We start from the raw sequence: 13,356 nt of genomic DNA on the forward strand, positions 1-13,356 counted from the left end.
ATTTAATGTGTGAAGTCCAATTCATTTTGGTCTGTGACCAGATGCTCTAGCAGATTGAGATGGGCGACGATAGTGAGGTTTTGGAATATGAGGACGAGGATTTTGCCAGATCTTCTGTATGCTTGTACCTTTCTCAGCAAATCACTTAGAGGCGATGCAAGAATTATTGCTCTCTAGACTTAAAAAGTCTAGTGGAGGGAAATAATGATAGCTTAAAAAGCTCCAGTTGCAATCGTGCAATGGTATCCCATCTGAACAAAATCCAAGATATGGATCGGTGCAAGAATATGGTACATTTACAGCATCAGAGTAACGAAAATGAAGATCTTTTACAAATACTTCCAAAGTATTGTAAGACTTGTCAATGATGCAACTGTCAGTTCCCAAATGGTATTGCCCTCCTGATACATACAGTACATCCATCAAACTTGGAAGAAGATAGTTTTTGGCATATGGCTTGAGCTGCACAAGCTTGGCTAAGAGCCATAGTCTGTATTCTGCGAGGTCTGGGTTCTGCGAGATAATTGAATGTACCTTTCTCCATGGCACATTCAAGATCATAATTAATCTCTGTTGTGCCAGGCCAGTAAGCGAAGTCAGTGTGAGTGGCATTTGTAGACCAGAAAAGATGCCTGTTAGCAGGCATATATCGCAGCTCACTTCCCATATTGGAAGACTCCTTGAACCATCGTATAAACCCAAGTAAGTCACTATCAAAGCGGTCTCCTCCTCGTCAGCGTTCCTGGAACCACCTTGGGACACACTGGATATCAGTGCTTCCATCATCCCAAACTCCTCTGAAATTCCACTCCAGATGTTGGTTCCAAACTCATAAAGGAGGGATGAGGCCATGGAAGCAGGTGTCGTAGAGTGGATGGGTGTTATAGTAGATGTAGACAAAAGTGTCATGGGTAACGGTGAATGCTGGAACAGTGAGGAGGGAAGGATCTTCATAAGTAACACTGGGAAGATCACAACCATTGAAGTTAGTGATGGTGTGAGGAGTCGAAGTATGGGTAAGTTTAGGGAAGAAGTTGCTTAAATAGCTGTGGAAGGCTAAATGGAGGCCAGGATAGAAGTAAGGAGATTTGAAACTGGGAAAGTGGGGCATTATCTGCCATGCTGTTTCCACGGTGTTGAGCAGAACAAGGTATGTTGCAGGATTTGGCTTTTTGAAGTATGCCATAGATGATGGAACCGCCTCTCTCCAAGACGAACAGTTGTGTACATATAACATCTCAATAAATTCTATAATCTCTTTAACCACATATTTTCTCCATTTCACCTCATGCATTCCATCACGATGCTCAGCAGTGAGCAATTTGGTTTTCTTTGCAATGACGAGAGACATACTTGAGAAGTAAAGACCGTAGATTAGTTCCCATAATGACAGTGAAGAGTTATGAATGAAATTAGAGCAAATCAAACTCAGCATTGTCATCAGGGATGACAGCGAGAACGACCTCAGGATTGAGTAATTCATTCATCACAACAACTTCCTCTGGAAGAGGAGTTGGTGCACGACATGGAGGAGGTGCATCAGCACCCTCAACAACGTCATAGGGAGGTACGGGATCTAGGTCAGCGTCAAAGTCAATATCAGGGAGATGGAAATGCAGGTAATGAGGCAGCGGAGTTGGAGGTTGATGAACAAGCATCTGTATAAGAGCTCTGTGAACAACCATGTCTTGTAACAATAGTTGTTGCCATCACCACCAAGTGGAGAGACCTAGAAATGAGAGCCAAAATGCAGTAGAGCGTGCAAAAAGCTCCTGCAAGTGAATTGGATCATAACCACCATAATGAAGTAAAAGAACTGCCTGGTTTAACCCAGCAGCCAACGACACAGCGAAGATAACTACTACCGTCCCTAGTGCATCTAGGCCTACGATATCCATAGTGATATGCCTGTCAGCAGTGATCACTCTATGCAGATACATAAATAGTGCACACGCCTAGAAGATGGGGCTCATAACCTATTGCACAGAGGAATGGGAGCTAAACGAAGAGCAATAGACAAGAACACTTGCCTTTGTTAGAACAGTAGTAGATTTGAAGTTGAGTGTAGGGGCTCAATAGATTGTCGTGTAGACAGAAGATTGCAATGTGGAATTGCGATGATGCTAGGGGAGAAATCCCTGGGTTTATATATATGAGTAGGTACACATGGACCAGTAGTGTAAAAGGAAACTACTACTATGTATAGTAAGGAATAGCAGAGAATGTCATGGAATATGACATATAATATGATGTCATAGTGACATCATTGTGGAGCTGATTGCTAAGACAAGTCATGTGATAGACAACATGTTGATACACATGTATGTCTAGATGTGTCTAGACGTCAGAACATATGAAATATTTCCAACAAGGAGCTCAAGGACTTCAAGTTCCACAAGGCAAGTTGACTTGCAGGAGCATGAAAGCTACCCTCTTTTGGTCCTCCATGACCACTCCACACTGGCATGGTGATATTCCATTGCATGCTACTCTAGTCTGATGTCTTTCAATAGGGAAGATTACACAGTACATGGCCACCCTGTAGACACAATCAGGATTGTGTTGACAGTGACATGAGCCTGACATTTAGAAAATTGTGACCAGACACTTCGACATACAGATTGTGTTTGACAGATATTGATGACAGATGTGCCTGCTCCAAATGTTATATGAGGCTGACACAATTTCTGGAGCTGTCAATTTGGGCTGCCTGTTGTGCTCCTGATTTCACCTGATCACAGTATGCTTGTTCACCCTGCACATAAAAAACACATAGCTTGCATGTATACATAAATCAATGCAGAGGTTAACATAGAAATAGTAAAGCATAGATAATGGCCTGTTAATACTAGAAATTCTTGCTCAGCAGATCCTCATTACTGTCCTCAGCATGCAAACCCTCCAAGCAATGACTGCAGGCAGGTTGTGGTGATGTGTTGGTCTCAGAGGATTGCCTAATGACAGACAGCTGGGCTATACGAGATGTGCTGTGATTTCCAGGAGTAGGCAGTGCATGAGGGGCAGAAGAAACAGTAGCTGGTGATTCTGTGTACATGCTGGGGAGAGGCAGTAGGATGGATCCAATGTTCTTGCCATACAGTTCTTGATCCTGAGTGATGATCAAGTTGAAAAACCTACAAGTATATAAATATCAGTCACCAATAACAAGCTTGAGCTACTTACTCATGCCATTTATTGTTCTTCATGTCCTTTCCAAGCCAGTCAAGATCCTTTGAAAACATGCAGTCAATTATGCTCCAGAAGTCATAACCTGTTTTGACTCTGCCAGGGGGGGCCTTGTTACTTACTGTCCTGACATGTTTTGCAGGTGGTTCATTCATGGACCCTTTGGCACTTGCTTGTGTGGCCCCTTCACCACCACTCTCCAAGTCACTATCATTGCTCACAGTTCTCCCCACAACATATTGATGGGCCCTCCCATAATAATGCTGCAAGCTTGATTGGTCAGTGAAGGTTGAGAGAAGAGTCTTGTGTGACATACCAGGAAGGCAAAGTGTAGCTGATACTCAGCCTTTGAACCTGAACCTACACCACCACATTTGTATTTGCTGAGTACCATCCATGTAAGTTCTTCCAGCATCATGTGCATCTTCCCTTCCTCCTGGCCAGTACTGTCCAGAAGCACATTTGTGCATGTCTGTAGCACAATGCAGTGAAAGCCTGACATGGTTGGAAGGGTTGACATAAAACTTACTCAAGTTGGGCCACAATACCATCAAGCATTTCTAGGGGGGGAGCAATGTTAGATGTGGTGAGGAAATGGATGTTGCTCTCTTTGTGGACCAGAGCATGTGGGAGACCAGCTGCAGTGAAGAGAAATGAGTTGTGTTTGTTCCACTTCTTTGACATATTGCTGGAGGTGTCATCACAATAAAGCCATATCATGTAACTGAGGACATGGTGCCCCTTTGCACATGTGTGCCATATATTCCCAACCACAGGATCAGTCAATGTCCATGGGAGGACACCATGTCCTCTTGTCTCTATCAAACCTAACACATGCTGAGTCTGAATCAAATAGAGGGGAAGGATGGGCACCATACACACCTATGATATTGCATGGGTTGGGTTGACTGTTGATCTGATGCATTTGAAGCAGGTGTGGTAATGAGAGGAGAAGACTGCTCACTGGCACCTTGATGGTATCATGTGTGTGGATAACATATCCACACATGTGACCACTCACAATGGGGTGAGCTCACCATGCGCAGGCCCAATACTCAAGCTCAAAGGGAGGAGAAGTTAGTAATGCAGAGGGTTTTGTATACCAGCACTCGGGAATGACCATTGTGCCATCCATCAACTTCGCCAGCTCAAACACATAAAAATCTTGACAGCCTTCACAAATCATGGGTGTGGCAACAGTGGGATCACTCTCATACAGCCACCTTGTCACTTGCCATGGCTGGTCAAGTCACCCCCCAGCATCTTCAGGGTAATGGCAGATATGTGGGCAGATGTGTGGGTTCGCCATTTCCTGCAAGGGTGCACTGTTATTGGTTAACGAATTGCAAGCTAAAAAATGAACTTACTTGTGTGATGATAGAAGGCAGGTGGTTGACATAATAGACATGGCCAAGCGCACCTTGATAACAGACCAATGGAATCCCATATTGGGCCTGGAGGGAATTGTCAATATCTTTGAGCATCTTCACAGAGGGAACATTATCAACTCCAAGGATTGCAAGTCCCCAGAGGATGACCTGAAGTTGTGCATCTGAAAATAATGAACACAGGAGGTGCCATAGAATATCAAGTATGCATGTCTGTCAATTGAGTGAAATGATGCTCTAATTATATATGAAATGACATACCTGTTTATTGGGCCATGGGAACCATGCAGGATTTGCAGGTGCAGCATCACCTGCATGCTGAGATGAGCATGTCACACCTGGCTGAAGCAGCTCCGTGGAAGGATCAGTGCATTCAATAACCTGTGACAAGCATATATCACTTCTTACCTGGACAATATTCTTTGCCTTCAACATCAGGGGAGTTGGACACATCTTCATCAGAGGAGATCACATCATTACCATTGGCCAACCATGCAGCCAAGCTGCTGGCCATCATCATTAGTTGCTCATTGTGTGCAGATGGTAAATAGAGCTGTTCATGGTCAATGGCATCCCAGTCAAGTTGAAAACTACCATCATTATTAGAGGGAGTAGCCACCTGTGGCACACCATGAGGAGGGGATCCTGATTCTGAGAAATCTGCTAAAAGGTTAAGCAGGGGTGAGGTTGGGTCAGGTCAGGGTGGGGAACTCAAAGGGCAAAGATGAGGGGATAGAAGGTGGCCAACATTCTCTTGATGGAGGGTGGTTTTCTCATGTTGTCAAGCAGAATGGACATCTCACCACTTGTTGTCCTTGCAGGCAAGGCATGACCACTTGTACTGGTTGTGACCAATGCCTGTTGCCCAGACTGTTTACATCATTTGTGGAGTCAATGCATTGGCAATGCCAATGTGATGTGGAGGCTGAGGCTTAGATGTAGTAACCCAAAGTAATCTGGAGTTAGGGGTGGGACTTACACTTGGGATGTGCAAACTCTTCAGTCATCACTATAATATGACAGTGAGAGTTGAACTTTGCAAAAAAAAAAAAGTACATTAAGCACTGCTTCCGAACATCAAGATGCATTTCACTTGCATCCACTACAGTTTCAAAAAAAAAAGTCTTTAAGATTGTGTCTAGCCCAAACCATAGTGAAAATGCTATCCGACCTAATCGGGACTGTGTCAAGCTCGTGTTTCACGTGACGCAGTTCCACCTACTTCTCAGACTTAGTTTGTTTGTGTCACAAGAGTGGCCATGTACCAAAGGATATGTTTCCTATTTAGGATATGCCCTAGCATTTACTCGTAACGTCGCTCTCAATACATACATGGTTTCGCAAGCTGCTGCAATGTGATCGGTGGAATCATTGATAAGGATACCGACAGTCTACCCTATGACCTGAGCGTCGCTTCCACCACATCGATTTCCACACGAATCCAGAAACACTATTCAGAGAGCGTTTTGAACACACCGGCCTGGCCTGTCAGCCCAAGAAAGACTACCCTCTGGTGGGACATGGAGCTTTCGTAAAGTAATTCCCAAGACTAATTTTCATTTTAGTTTAGTCCAACTTTCCCCGTTTATGACTTCCGCGGGGACATCCATTGATCAGTTAACAAGAGATCGAAAGCCCTTCAAAGACACCATATGGCTCGGCGGAGTACATGACGGATACCCTCAAGTATCCTTTGCGGAATATCGCAAAATTCGAATCACTGACGAAGTCAAGTCGAATGCCCGAAAATCCGCTGCGCTAACGCAGAGTCACCTCACGTTTGGGTTGCTGGAATCGGTGATGAGGGTACGGGTGCAAGAGAATGTCCTGCTTAGAAAGCAGGACAACGGCGAAGTCATCGTAGTAAGCGATAACTTGTACCAGTTGCTGAGAGTCTGGCAGTATCGTATCCGTGAAGAAGGAAACACAGATTATTGCCAACAGTGGGCAGCGGATGTCCAGGGCATACTCACCCAGGCGGAAAGAATCTTGTCGCTCGAACTCCATTTTGAAAGCGGTTCTTTCTTTCTTGCGCGTTTGCCGCTATATGACTTCGAGATGATCTTATTGCAGTTGGCTTCCATCGGAGAGGCCCTCACGGAAGGCAGGCTCACATTCCCATCATCTGTACAAGTATATCGTGGGCTTTCGCGGTCGGCGCTGCCAGCCTGCACCGAAAGCAAATGGAAGAGGCGGGGTGGTGTCCATTCCTCATTCGCATCGCGTCAGAGAGAGTGTGTACATTGACCTATGCGAGCACACAAAGGCCCTTTCTCCGTGGTGGAGTGAAATTGCACTCACACTGTACCTGGGAGAAATGTGCAGCAAATAACATTAACTCCGAAAACTACACCAATCCCCATATCACTTCCACATGCGTCTGCACGTATAGCCAACCGCCCTTCCCTGACGTCGCTGGACCACTTTCGCGTGGACACATACCAGTGCTTCGATGGGACAAAGCGCACCACAATTTCCTTGTCGGAACCTCTTCGGATAACCCCTATGTCGCAATTTCTCACGTCTGGGCTGATGGTCTTGGGAGTACCACAGAAAAAGGACTTCCGATGTGCCAGATCGACGCTCTTGTGCTCGCAACCCAGCGGTTCATTTCCACTGGGGCATTCTGGATTGATTCTCTCTGCGTTCCCGAAGTACGGGATTTGAGAAAACGGGCGATAGGTTTGATGTCGAAAACCTACAGAGATGCTCAAGTAGTGTTGGTACTGGATTCAGGAATACGTTCTTGTTCCATATCGGCTCCACGCGAGGAAAGGCTGCTCAGGGTGCTATCGTCTGGTTGGATGCAGCGACTATGGACCTTGCAGGAAGCGCTGCTCGCAAACAAACTGGTTTTCATGTTCCACGATGGTATACTCTCCATCGATGACCTCCTGCCAACAAGACCCGACTACGAAGTAAAGGATACGCTCTTGCTCTCTCTTGCGGCAGAAGTTTTCCGTCTCACGAAATACAGGCGATACTCATTCGTGATGCACGACGGATTCACTATCGCTGACGTCGTAACTTGCCTTCGACATCGAATGACGAGCAAAGCCGAAGATGAGACTCTCGCCATCTCAGGTCTTCTGAATGTAAACCCCTCTGGGCTCGTAAATCTTGCCCCACAGCAGCGGATGAAGTCGCTGCTTCTTGGTGTGGGAAAGGTTCCCCGTAGAATAATCTTTCTGAACGGAGAAAAACTTTTGGATTTCGGATTTTCCTGGGCTCCTAGCACACTTATGGGGCACAACATGGACATCGGGTTTGAGGCAGATGCAAATGTAAGCCCCACTGGCTTGCATGCAGATTATGCAGCCATCTACTTCCGAACGACGATGGTCAGCACACAGCGAACAATCCGGTTGCTTCTTCCTGAGGAGGAGGTTTATGTGGAGGTCGATCATGATGGCAACCCCTTTGAATGCAATGCCTTACTCCTTCCAGGTCAGGTGGCATCGTACAATTTCGGTCCGGGTGTAGCTGTTCTTGTAACAGGGGCAGATACAAGCAAGAGAGAAGAGCCCGCTGGGGACAGATTCGTCTGCAAGTATCAGATGCGTTTCCTGCTTGCATCCAAGAGCCTGCGGTCGGACAAGGAAGGGCCAACCAATAAAGATTTTTTACGTGTCCAGGCAAAGAGTGGGATGATGAGAGTCAAACTTGTCTGACGATCATCTCAACACATACTACTTGATATCATCGGCTTGTGGTATATAGACTCCTTTGTTTGCTTGAGCGACGATGAAAAGTGCGACGAGCGCTTATATGCAAACGACGATCACGTGCAGGCACTCGACTTGACCCGCTGGATGAAGCGAAGGTAGAAATCTGCGATAGGAATCTGTATATTCTGTACATCGTGCGAAAACAAAAAGTCCGGTCAGTAATGGAAGGAGATAAGAAAACCTAATCAAGGTCGCTCACAGATATGCAGGCGTTGCTCAGACGGGGCAAGCCTCATGTTCGCTGCAAGCTGCAAGACTGGCTGAACGCACCTCTGTACTTGAAGTTGGGCTCTGCCATTACATTAAAAAGCTTCCAAGCTGTGCGACACAGCACGGATACTTGCTCAGCGCTCATCTCTGGACGACCACAAACAAGTTATTTTCCAGTCGTGTACGGAAGATGGTCATGACAATGTCATCGAGAGATTGAACATAGGGTCCTCGCTCCGCGATAGGCCAAGAAGGTCTGAGTCAATTTGGGGTATCGATTAAGAGTCCAATGAGTCAGCAGTAAGAAAAACAGAATGGTATACATGTACATCACAATGGATAATTCAAGGATGAATCAGCAGTCGGCGTATAACGGCCACGTCAATTAGACCAAACCGATAGCGGAACTAGAAGTTATGATGGTTGGACTCAAGATGGGTGGTCCTTGGGGTACAGCAGCTTTCTTTGCAGCATCTTGCTTATCAGCCTCCTGCGCTTTCCTTTCCCAGAATGCTTCCTCATCTGGATATAGTTTTCCTGGGAAAAAGGTCTGAAGCATACTCGCGCCGAGACGAGGATGTCTTTCTTCAACCTTCATTAGCGTTTGCATCACTTTCCGATCAAGGATGCACTCCTCGAATACCAAAGGCACGCCGAAGGCTTCAGGTGTTCGCGGAAGTCCAGCCACCATGACATTATGCATCATGCCAATGCCTCCGACTAGCATCAAGAACCAAGGATCTTGTTGAATATTGACCACCGTGATAAGATGTGCAATCCACAGTACGGCCAGCGAGATGGTAAAGAATCGAGTCTACATGGACCCCTTCGGGTCTGCACACGCAAGGGCCTCGAGATCCAGGGAGCTTTTATCGCCAATGATAACGATCGCATGCTGTGCACCGTTGCCGCGAGTAAGAATCGCGGTCTTCGCAACTCGTGAGTATCCCCATTTCTCCATCCCCCACTGCGGCAGCCATCCAGTGGCAAACGCAAGAACAATGCCCACGCTGGTGGTCAAAAGAACAACCCAGTCGTCATGAAGGATGAGAGGGATAGCTGCGATTATCAACTGCACGAGAGCGGTTGCGACACCGCTGTAGTAGATCCAATCAGCAGCAGGAACGCCAGAGGCGCGGTTAGGATCGGCCCGGAAAATCGAAACGCAAAGTCCGGCCTTGGTGCGAGGCGCGACAACAGGTTTGTTATCTTGAGGAGCGCCTGCGTTACTCTTCTGAGACGCTGACTTCAACATCTCGTCTAATCGTGATCCAACCTCCTGTGGTTTCCAGTGTTCGAAGTCCCTGAGAATGCGACCAAGAATCCAACTGTGATTGTCGCGCGAGTAACTGAAGAGACACTGTTTTAATGTAGAATAGAAATGGAAAGGCAAATCTACCAACCCTGTTTTACCATTGATCACTATAGAGGAGAAATCGGGTTCGGGCATCAACTTATTGTTGCCCACGGCAAGGACCAAACTGTTGAACGAGTACGCGACCCATCCGAACGAGAATGCTACTGGAGTGAACCGATGGCCAGATAATTGTGCGAGAGCACGCTGGATAACGTCTGGGCCAATTAGGGTGAGTACAGAAAGTACCCCAGGATGCACCCATGCGTCTTTGAGTAGAGTGGCGTCACTGTGAGTAAGGTTAGCGAGCACGAACTACTGATAGACTGAGTGGACGCTACTAACCTAGTGGACATCGAAAGGCTGGAAATGCAGGAACTAAGGTTGAGCCAGTAGTAACTTGCAAGTCGAAAGAAGGGTTTTTCCATTTGGAAAGTGACACGAGCTACTCTTCGCAGCACTGCAGGGAGGCTGCAGGGTCATCAGACTCCCAACATGATGCTTATATGTTGGCGATGTATGTCACTGAATCCTCGTCAATACGTATGCAAATGAAAGGCTTGAAGTGATGCTGGTAGTATGTAGATTCAACCATAAGTACATACTTGCCTTGCCCAAGGCGAGGGAATTCAAATCGAGGTTCCGTAGATAAGATATCAAGTCGTCGACGATAGACAAGTGCAATAATCCCTGCTCTCCTTCACTTTCGCCCAGGGTGGCGCAAGCAATGACCGAACGCAGTGCACGACCACCAGTACAGCTCATCCAGTGGGTCAAGACTCCTTCATGCATGTTTTATCATATATCTGACATTCCTCACAGGAATGTCTACCAGCGACTCTTTCATGATGGTGTAACACTCTCCAAGCTAAGGGATACACTCAGCCAAGGCCGTCTACAAAATAACCATGGCAGCACCGTTGGCGTACCGGGGCGTAGTCTGGCATGGAAGGCGAGAGTCCTCCATCTTGGTCCTTACTTCGCGGGGGTGTTCATGCTATAATACTGACCACTAGATGTTCCTCTTGCGCGGGCTGGAGCCGTTGGAGCGGCCATCCGACGAGGTGCCAAGTGTACCGATGGAGTTGCTGAGGGAGTCACGCAAACAGTTCTCGGAGCTCTTACTTGAGAAAATGCGTGCACCCGATGGAAGTTATGATGAAAGTTTCGTGGTTTCTGGGTTGACGATACCGCGGCGGAGTAGTAGTCAGGCACCGCTGAATCTCGAGACTAACAATCCGTTGAGTCTTCACGAAGAGGTATGTATCGAGGCTGCATCCCTGGCATGCAGACCCCACTGACTACCATCTGGTCAGAACCCGTGGAAGGAGTGGTTCACTGCTATGGATCTGCGCAAGATCATCCAACAGGACGTCGAACGGACGTAAGTTGGTATCGCGGTCTACCACGCGAAACGTTGTTTAATTGCGATCACTCAGGTTCCCAGACATGGGCTACTTTCGCAGTAACGAAGTGCAGTATCAGCTCACCAACGTGCTGTTCTTATACTCCGTCATGCATCCAGATATCAGCTATCGTCAAGGCATGCATGAACTGCTCGCGCCCCTGTACTATGCCATAGGTAATCTTCCATTCTCATCGCGAATATATGTAATGCTCAGCTTTACTCTAGACTTTGATTCGGTGCCGGAGGCGCATGAAATATTTGAAACGGATTCGCTTTTTGCAGAGTTCTGTTCCAGAGCGTGGGTTGCGGCAGACTCTTGGGCACTCTTTTCCGCAGTAATGCAGAAGGTGTCCCAGTGGTACGAATGGCGCGAGCCTGCACCACCACCACCCACAGCACGCGGTCCGATCAACTTGAAACCATATGTCCCTCCCATCGTCGAAGCATGCAATCGTATTCAGGGCAGTTTACTCAAGTCCGTCGATCCTACTTTGTACGAGGCAATGCAGAATGCAGGCATAGAATCACAGATATATGGGCTGTACGTCGTTTCTGTTTGTGGATGTGTTTCTTAGCTAGCATTTTAATGTTCTGTGAAGCCGGTGGTTACGACTGCTGTTTACGCGTGAATTCCCCATGGATGAAGCCATGATGTTGTGGGACGGCCTCTTCGCAAGCTCGTCTCTTACACCTGACCTCGTTATGTGGCTTTGCGTCGCAATGCTTATTCGCATACGGACGAAACGTAGGATCCATTCACCCTCCTGTTCTTCACACTCACCTCAAATTTCAGTGATCCCGTCTGATTACAGTACACAGCTGATGTACCTGCTGCGTTACCCACCATGCCCTTCAACAGAGCCCGGAGCCCCGCACCACATTGTTCTACTCATTCGACACGCTACGGCCTTGGAGATATCGCCCAATCCAGCAACAGGGGCCACACTCATGATGGAAAATCGGAATTTATTGAATATTCCACTAGATGTTCCAGATCCGCCGGTAGCAAGACGCAGACCTCGCCAACCGGAGAGAACTCATCAGGCGACCTCCTCAGAGAGCTCCACTCCGGGTATTTCTGGAAGCCAAGTGTTCTCGCCACAACTTAGTTTCCCGGAACTCTTTGCCCGTGGACTGCTTGATCGGGGGGAGAGTCTTGGAATCAACAGAACAGTCATGAATGCCGTTTCTGAGCTCAAGGTGAGTAGCATTCTCCTTTTGGCGATCGTTGTTAGGATCTAAAGTGTAATCAGCGCAATCTGCCTGACTTGACTTCTAATCTCGTCCGTTCACCGTCTTTCGCAACTAGCACATTCTCGGCATACCCCCTCCTCGATGAGAGGTCACCAGAGGAGCGTTATATCCGTAACCACCGCAGTGACCTGGAGTCTGCTCGGGAACTCGCCGACCTTCGCAGGCAAAATAAACGCCTAGGTGAGGCCGTGGGATGGGCACTGGATATTCTCGGTCAAGAGAGTGCGAGCGATACTTATCAATTGCAGAGGAAGCAAGCTCTGGAATCTCTTTCGTACATGCGTGACGTATTGACTGGACAGGTCGAGGAGGTAGATGAGCGTCGATTATGGGGCGAAGCCGAATTCAAAAGGAGATGGGAGGTCCGAGAAAAATCCCCATCCCCGAGCAGCGAGTCATCTCTGACTGGACGAGATGCACGCTCTGGTACTACGTCTGCGAAGTGGACAGCAGCTCGAGAGAATCGTCGCTTTTCGCAAGGCAATACCAGTGGTGGCCATCCCCGCTCTATTACCGCGACGACTATTCCACCGACCAGAACGCCACCCCTCCCTGCGACTCATAATCGTTCGCAATCTTCTGGGAACGTGATCCAAGGGTCGACGCGTGTGGATGTTCAACGGGCGCCCTTCCGCGTGTCTGGAAACAACCCATTCCAGAGAGTTTCCGGCGGGAGCAAGGTTGTGCAAGACCCTCCCAGCGTGCGGAGTGAGGCGGTCGAGTACGATCCACTGGGGGTGTCCAAGTAGTTAGTTAGCACATGATTTATGCTACGGTGCGGTGATTAGAGCCGGCAGCCAATGGCGACGGCTCCATTATAATTGCCTG

At 47.7% G+C, this 13,356-nt stretch overlaps 4 protein-coding genes across 4 annotated transcripts; 2 read left to right on the forward strand and 2 right to left on the reverse strand.

The window, feature by feature from the left end:
* Window positions 1-2,848: 2,848 nt before the first annotated feature.
* Window positions 2,849-5,088, reverse strand: F5J12DRAFT_780352 (uncharacterized protein; the record flags this gene model as incomplete). Its single annotated transcript, XM_051742456.1, has 10 exons — window positions 2,849-3,134; window positions 3,184-3,230; window positions 3,309-3,449; window positions 3,503-3,632; window positions 3,716-4,004; window positions 4,069-4,094; window positions 4,224-4,426; window positions 4,554-4,724; window positions 4,836-4,885; window positions 4,983-5,088. The coding sequence occupies 10 exons, from the start codon at window positions 5,086-5,088 to the stop codon at window positions 2,849-2,851; spliced, it is 1,449 nt and encodes a 482-aa protein (XP_051603858.1).
* Window positions 5,089-6,161: 1,073 nt separating this feature from the next.
* Window positions 6,162-8,245, forward strand: F5J12DRAFT_910819 (uncharacterized protein; the record flags this gene model as incomplete). Its single annotated transcript, XM_051749028.1, has 2 exons — window positions 6,162-6,808; window positions 6,967-8,245. The coding sequence occupies 2 exons, from the start codon at window positions 6,162-6,164 to the stop codon at window positions 8,243-8,245; spliced, it is 1,926 nt and encodes a 641-aa protein (XP_051603859.1).
* A 652-nt stretch (window positions 8,246-8,897) lies between these two features.
* Window positions 8,898-10,294, reverse strand: F5J12DRAFT_780354 (uncharacterized protein; the record flags this gene model as incomplete). The annotated part of the gene is made up of 4 exons (XM_051742457.1): window positions 8,898-9,253; window positions 9,353-9,872; window positions 9,912-10,155; window positions 10,212-10,294. 4 exons carry the CDS (start codon window positions 10,292-10,294, stop codon window positions 8,898-8,900), a joined length of 1,203 nt encoding a protein of 400 aa, XP_051603860.1.
* A 236-nt stretch (window positions 10,295-10,530) lies between these two features.
* Window positions 10,531-13,337, forward strand: F5J12DRAFT_807889 (rab-GTPase-TBC domain-containing protein). The gene is made up of 9 exons (XM_051744696.1): window positions 10,531-10,634; window positions 10,689-10,818; window positions 10,883-11,125; window positions 11,183-11,250; window positions 11,306-11,448; window positions 11,500-11,815; window positions 11,874-12,019; window positions 12,068-12,474; window positions 12,528-13,337. The coding sequence occupies exons 1-9, from the start codon at window positions 10,594-10,596 to the stop codon at window positions 13,275-13,277; spliced, it is 2,244 nt and encodes a 747-aa protein (XP_051603861.1). The 5' UTR covers window positions 10,531-10,593; the 3' UTR covers window positions 13,278-13,337.
* Window positions 13,338-13,356: the final 19 nt, after the last annotated feature.

This window comes from Pisolithus orientalis, assembly GCF_024613125.1.
Source record: "Pisolithus orientalis strain OTSU chromosome Unknown F5J12scaffold_4, whole genome shotgun sequence".
NCBI classification, from domain to species: Eukaryota; Fungi; Basidiomycota; class Agaricomycetes; order Boletales; family Pisolithaceae; genus Pisolithus; species Pisolithus orientalis.

Excerpts from the sequence above, each read along its gene's own strand:
- F5J12DRAFT_807889 (XM_051744696.1), top strand. The coding sequence starts at position 10,594 with ATGACCGAACGCAGTGCACGACCACCAGTACAGCTCATCCA. Across the intron at positions 11,251-11,305 it reads CAACAGGACGTCGAACGGAC|GTTCCCAGACATGGGCTACT; the intron begins GTAAGTTGGTAT and ends GCGATCACTCAG. Across the intron at positions 12,475-12,527 it reads ATGCCGTTTCTGAGCTCAAG|CGCAATCTGCCTGACTTGAC; the intron begins GTGAGTAGCATT and ends AAGTGTAATCAG.